This window comes from Trichechus manatus, unplaced genomic scaffold, assembly GCF_000243295.1.
Source record: "Trichechus manatus latirostris isolate Lorelei unplaced genomic scaffold, TriManLat1.0 scaffold00122, whole genome shotgun sequence".
NCBI lineage: Eukaryota > Metazoa > Chordata > Mammalia > Sirenia > Trichechidae > Trichechus > Trichechus manatus.
The window spans coordinates 6,643,713-6,650,426 of record NW_004444058.1 but is presented as its reverse complement, the minus strand read 5'-3'; the positions used below and the strand labels follow the sequence as shown (position 1 = coordinate 6,650,426).

The 6,714-nt window shown below is 49.9% G+C and overlaps 1 protein-coding gene across 1 annotated transcript in view; it reads right to left on the bottom strand.

Annotated features, from left to right (window-relative positions):
- The window catches only part of EPS15L1 (epidermal growth factor receptor pathway substrate 15 like 1), an 87,801-nt gene that overhangs the window by 46,458 nt on the left and 34,629 nt on the right, over window positions 1–6,714 (bottom strand). Inside the window, exons 15-16 of the mRNA XM_023738766.1 lie at window positions 5,977–6,114; window positions 1,296–1,419 (exon numbers count right to left, since the gene is read on the bottom strand). Of these exons, the coding sequence (XP_023594534.1) occupies window positions 1,296–1,419; window positions 5,977–6,114 (262 nt within the window). The remainder of the gene's footprint in view (window positions 1–1,295; window positions 1,420–5,976; window positions 6,115–6,714) is intronic.

Sequence of the window (6,714 nt, the reverse complement as noted above, 5' to 3'; positions counted from 1 at the left end):
CTGCACACGGCCCTCCACCTGCACATAGCCCTCCACCTGCACATGGCCTCCACCTGCTACCCTCCACCTGCACACGGCCCTCCACCTGCACATAGTCCTCCACCTGCACATGGCCCTCCACCTGCACACAGCCCTCTACATGCTGCCCTCCACTGCACATGGCTTCCACCTGCTACCCTCCACCTGTACACAGTCCTCTACCTGCACACAGCCCTCCACCTGCACACGACCCTCTACCTGCCACTCTCCACCTGCTACCCTCCACCTGCACATGGCCCTCCACTTGCCACTCTCCATCTACGGCCCTCCACTTGCCGCCCTCCACCTTACTGCAGATGATTATCTATCAGCCCTGTGCAGGGAGCACTGAGGGCTTCATTCTCCTGCAGATAAGCTGGGAAGTGCAGCAGGCAGAGTTTGAGATGCCTGATTGAGCTGCCCTCCAGCTGGGTGTCTCACTCAATGCCGCAGCTCACCAGTTAAGAGACTGAGGCAAGAACTCAACAATTAATCAGACTCGAAGAATTCCAGCCCACTCCATTTCAGACTGGGGTGTCCCTACCTTCTCTGATCACTAAACCACTCAGAATGGCATAAAAGAAACGGACAAATGGTGCAGCCGCTGTGGAGAACACTTTGGCAGTTCCTCAAAAAGTTAAACATAGAACTACCATATGATCCAGTAATCCCAATCCTAGGTATCTACCCAGGGGTGAAGGCAGGAGCGCAAACAGAAACCTATATGCCAATGTTCCTTGCAGCACTTCACAACAGCCAAAAGGTGGAAACCACTGAAACACCCATCAACAGGTAGATGGATAAACAGAATGTGGTCCATATACACAGTGGAATACTATGCGGCTCTAAAGAGAGATGATGTCCTGATGCATGCCACAACATGGATGAACCCTGAAAACATTATGCTGAGCGAAATACGTCAGTTACAAAAGGACAAATACTGTATAATCTCACTTACATGAAATATCTAAAAAAGGCAAGTGTATATAGACCTAAGTTTATTACTGGTTACCAGGGTGGGTGGGAGGGGGAAAGGAAGAGTTTTTGCTTAGGGGCATTGAGTTTATGTTAATGCTGCTGAAATGATTTGGAAAAGGATAGCAAGAATGGTTGCACAACATGAAGAATGTAATCAACCTCAATGAATCATATATGCAGAAATTGTTGCGATGGCATATGTTTTGTTATACGTATTTTTTACCACAATTTCAAAAATTTTTTTAATTTAAATAAAAGGAACAGCCTTGTGGCAAGGAATTTTGTGTTGGGGGACATACCTTTGAAGGGATCGGCTCCTTTGAACGGGTCAGATTTGAAAGGGTCTTCAGCTTGGAAGGGGTCCGGGTGTAAGTCTTGGGCATTGTTGCTAAATAACAAGGCTTTATTTTTGAAAGGATCATCCTGTAATTTTGTAGAGAGACAAGATAGGGATTTCATTAGTTCAAATTTAAAGCAGTCAAAATACAGAGCTCCATGCCTAACTCACACTTCCCCTTTAGGTAGTGGGTGACTCTAGAAAGAAGGGTTTTTAAAATCATCAGGTCACCAAACCTGGGCTTTAGTTAATATCAGCTATCGAGACTGGTCTGTTAGCTGTGACAAATGTGTCGCATGATGTAAGATGATAATAACAGGGGAGATGGTGTCTGGGGTAGATGGGAAGCCTCTGCATCTTTTTTGCAACTTTTCTTTAAGTCTAAGGCCATTCTAAAACAAACAGTTTATTAAAACCATTGAATGAGCAAAAGACGTGTCTGGAAGTGTCCCAAATAAAATGCGAAGAGCCACTCAAACATCAACACAGGCCTTACTTTCAAAAGTGAGATGGCCCTCGGGCACCTTTTTCACTGTGAAACACCTAGGTGGGCATTTTAAAATTAAAAATGCAGTTTCCATGCCAAGAGATGTGCTAGCTGTTTGCACTCTATGGGGAAACGAGTGTGTACACAGGTGGAACTACTCCAGCATTTACAGTACTTTGTTAAAAAAAGAAAAAACTCATGGCCGTGAAGTAGATTCCGACTTATAGTGACCCTACGTGACACAGTAGAACTGCCCAATAGGGTTTCCAAGGAGCGGCTGGTGGATTCGAGCTGCTGACCTTTTGGTTAGCAGCCGTATCTCTTAACCACAGCACCAGCAGGGTTTCCAAAAGTACCAAGTGGAGATGCTGGGGCTTGAACCAGGGGCCTCATACACACAAAGAAAAAGGTGTTTATTTCTAGGAACAAACAAGTGTACGTGGAACAGAAGAAAAAATATTTGCTTCTGAAGAGTGCATTTTTAGAGTGTACAATGGTCTGAAGGGGGTTGGTTTTGCCATCCACCAAAAGGGAACACAGTGGGCTCTGGTTGGTGAAGACACATCTTTGCACACACGTGGATGTCACTGGATATTAGAATGTGGAGGCACCCGTGGCTGGCAAATCACCCGTTACCCGATGGACAAACCCAAATTATTAAAAGAAGCCCAGGTGTCTGTGGACGCACTGGCAACAGGACACGGTGGTAACAGCAGAGGCCCCATGGAGTCTCCTGATGAGGCGTCAGCCTGCAGTGGTCTGCAAAGTCTGGGCCCTGAAGGCCGCCTTCAGCCTGCTTCTAGAGAATGAGCTGACACCCCTGCCCTCTGGTGAAGGGCGAAGGTGTTTTCTTACCTGGGGGAGAGTATCTGGAGCCTCCAGCCACACACAGCTTCCCAAGGTGGGGAAACCAAGATAGATTTGGCAAGTAAGAGGTGCCTGCAGGCACTGCCTCCACGACAGAGGGCGGATTCCATGGCACTAATGGACATGGATGCACATAACCTCCTAGCATGCCATGGTGCCAAGCTGTGACAGAAAAGCCCTAACCTAAGGGGGCGAGGAGGTTGGGGTGGGAAGCATGTCCCTCCTACTGCACCACTGGGGGCGGGGATGAGTATTTGTTCCAGAAGGAGACAGGGATGGAGGGCTTGGAAGAAGCAGTGTGTTAAGAATGGCAGCCTGGAAGCTTCTATTTAGTTCTCAATTGGCATTTAATTACAAGTGTGGGGTTTTTTTTTTTTTTTTAATGTTTTCAATCGTCACTTGGAAGACTGTCAAGTGATGGCAGACAGGTCACACAGCAGGAGAGAGAGACTGGGGTTCTGGGACCTCCAGCTCAGAGTCTGGTGCCCAGACCACCAGGACCCGAACCAAGAGTCAGTTCTGCCGTGATTCTCAGGAGGGATTGTTGGCTCAAGGCAGCTACCACACCTCCTTCAAAGGAGAGGTCGAAGACGGTAATGGCGGGGTTCGTGTGGCTTCAACTTCATTTCACAGACTCAGAAATCTATTCCCCCTGGTTACGTTGATGTCACAAACTCCTCCATCCACTGGCCACCTCCAAAAACTGACCCGTCTCCCAGCCCACAAGACCTGAATGCAGCAGCCACAGCTGGGGGTGGAAGGCACATCTCGTTGGAGAGGGAAGATATCTTGGATCACAAAGTCAGCCACCAGTCAAGGACTGAGGAACGAGACAGCTCTGGGAGGGCACTGGTATTTCTGGGACATGCCTTCCCTTTACAGGGGTGCTGGGCAGTGATCGGCTCTGAAAGAGAACGCCCCGATCTGTAGCTTCTGTCAATTCCCGTAGTGTAAATGCTCCTGCTGTAGGTGATTTCAAGTTACCAAGGGTTTAACAAGATTCCAACATAACAGTTGGTTCTGGAGCCAGTGGAAGCTGTCTAGCTTGCTATGGGTGCTGGGTGTCCACCTCCACCAAGGTGTCCTGGTGGGTGGTCATCTTCCGGGGCCAGTTCTCAATGAGGCTCAGGTCTGTGCTGACTTAAGACCTTCTCTCCACTAGATGGAGTCCCTGCATGGTGCAAATGGTGAACATGCTTGGTTGCTAACCTAAAAGTTGAAGAGTCAAGTCCACCCAGAGATGCCTAGGAAGAAAGTCCTGGCGATCTACTTCTGAAAAATCAGCCATTGAAACCCCTATAGAGCACAGTTCTACTGACCCCCAAGGAGTCACCGTGGTCTAGCATCTACTAGACAGGTTGATTGGGTTTGTCTTCAAGGATAAGAGGCCAGTCTCTCTATAACCAGAAGAGAGACAAGAAATAAGTGAGGCCTTAAGAATCCTTTGTCTCTGACACCTGGAACCTCCATTCACATGGTTTCGCAAAGTGGGGAAAGCTAATCGTACTCTCAGGCAGGTAAGAAGAGATTCCCGAGGGCTCTGTAACTGGGGCAAAGTAACATTGTGCAAGCTTGACACTAGACAGGATAAACTCAGTAACTCAGAAAGTTCTAGATGTACCTCTGGTTATGCTATTCCTCACCCACCCCCACAGACAGAACTTGAGGAGCAGTCCGGAAATGTTCAGGAGGAAACAAAAACCCCTCCTCCGAGTGCTTATTAAGAAACAGAAACAAACCAAAAGATACTTTAAAATCTGTATTTGTACAAGGAGATAAATAGTTTTTCTTTCAGACACTGGTAGGCGGTTTATATGTAACATCTCTGATGTCCACACTGCAAGATTAATTTACTATCTGTAAACTTTGCTCCACTTAAAAGATGAACAAAAATAATAAGAAAGATCAAAATCCATGGAAAAGTACTGGCCAGTTGCAAACTGCCACATCACTGCCAATGTGCATCCAAGAAGCCCATCTTATAAAACCTGCGAGGAGGGCATTTTAGGGTGAGCCGTTTCCTGAACCAGACGAACAGGGCAAGCTGAGAGCCGTGCGAAGGGAGAGGCAGATGGAGAAGGTGTAAGCCTGGCTTGAAGCTGACACGCACCCTGAGCGTAGCCAGGGAGAAAGCAAGATAGCCCAGCTTGTGAAAGTCACAGAGAACAAATGCTCGTCATCAAAAAAAGAAAGAAAAAAGGGAACAATAAAGCTGACAACAGGCCCAAGAGCACATGAGGAAGGCCCCGTTCACACTCCACGGGGAAAGAGATGTGCGGGTGACAGGGTGGCAGCACAGCCAGGTCGGCCAAGATGCAAGGCAGAAAGGAGTGTCCAGAGTGGCTCTGAAGCGATTTGGGGAAGGCATGTCTCCTCGTAGATCCTCCAGACCGAGTAACTTGGTGACCGACAAGAGAAACGTGTTGAGAAACAGCCACAAGGGGCCGAGTCGGAGTGTGGTGGAGAGGAAAGGAGCCCAGAGACCGGGCCAGGACAGGAGAAGGGGGCTCAGAGGGGCCAGGATAGCGAACAGGCAACATCAGGGAGCGGTGGAAGCCCTGGAAACATCAAGACAGATCGCGTGTGACTCGCTCCCTCGACAGCCCCAAAGATGCTCTCATCCGCCAGATGAAGTGGAAACCGCACACCCCTTAGCTCGGGCGGCCCGGGAGAAGAGGTAATGTATCTAGATGTCAGGGCACGAGAGTCCACAGACGGTGAGGAAGCCGATGGCCCCAGGCCTGGACTGGTGCCCTGGTCACAAGGTATGAAAGGGAGGAAGGAGGTTTGAAACGTGGCCCGAGTTTCTGGAGAGGCTGGTTCGTAGCTGAGACAGCATTTTTCTTGGTCTTTATCAGTATGTTTGATTTTCAAGGTGCTCTTCTGGAAACACATATACACACATGTACATGACATACAAACACACACACACACACACACACACACACGCACACCCCTCCCAACCCCCCAGATGAGTGACCCTGGGTTTCCGAATGTGTGCACATATCAATTCTTTTCAGTTTAGAGAAGCCCCCTGAATTTGGCGGGGTCAGCTTGTTCAGATGCTCCTGCATGGATGAGGTAACAGGGGACTCCAGCCTGTCCTTGGCTCTGGACCCTGATGAGCCTAGCCACACCAGCCGGGAACAGGCCCGTGTGGGGACACAAAGCAGCAGCAGAAACTGGAAGCCCCCTCCCCTTGCACAGATGCAGAGCGGCCCATTTACAAGTCCAGGGGTGGGGGGTGACCATGAGAGGCCACTCCAAGGGCATGACGCAGCTACTCGACCTGCACCGTGGCTCCAAAGCCGCCCCGCTCGGTCAGGTCGGTGAGGCCGGGCGCCCCATTGAGGACCTCTTCAGTGGGCGGAAGGCCGCGGCGGGCGTCCTGCTGGCTCTCGTGCAGCTGGGAGAGCTTGCTTCTTGCCTGTGTGACAGAAACATCTCCATGTCACATGTGAGCTGGGGGCTGTGCCAGGCAGGACGATGCTCCCCCTCAGACTCAACCCTGGGCTGCTCATGGGGATCAAGGGCAGGCAGGAGTGAGACCAAGACTCAAGATCAGAGAAGACTCTTCCTGCCAACCAGCAGGCTGCCCTGCATCAGCAGCCCTGGGGAGGGAGGGGGGCCCGTGCGCAGACACACGTTGATTTTGTGTTGATTTGTGGCTTAAGAGATCCCATCTCATGGGTTACAGAGAACCGTGCTCCATAGGGTTTTCTTGGCTGTAATCTTTATAGAAGCAGATTGCCAGGCCTTTCTTCTGCAGTGTTGAGGGGGTGAGCTCAAACTGCCAACCTTTAGGTTAGTAGTGAAGTGCAAACTGCTTGCACCACCCAGGGACCTTCACACGTGTTGATTCTGAACAGACTAAACGGGATAAAACCCAGATCAACAATCTGTTCAAAATGCCATTCAGCTGTCCTCTCTGATGGAGTCGTTGTTACCTCATTTGGAGCCCCTGAGTGGTGCAAACGGTGAACACACTCGGCTGCTAACTGAAAGGCTGGATGTTCGAGCCCACCCA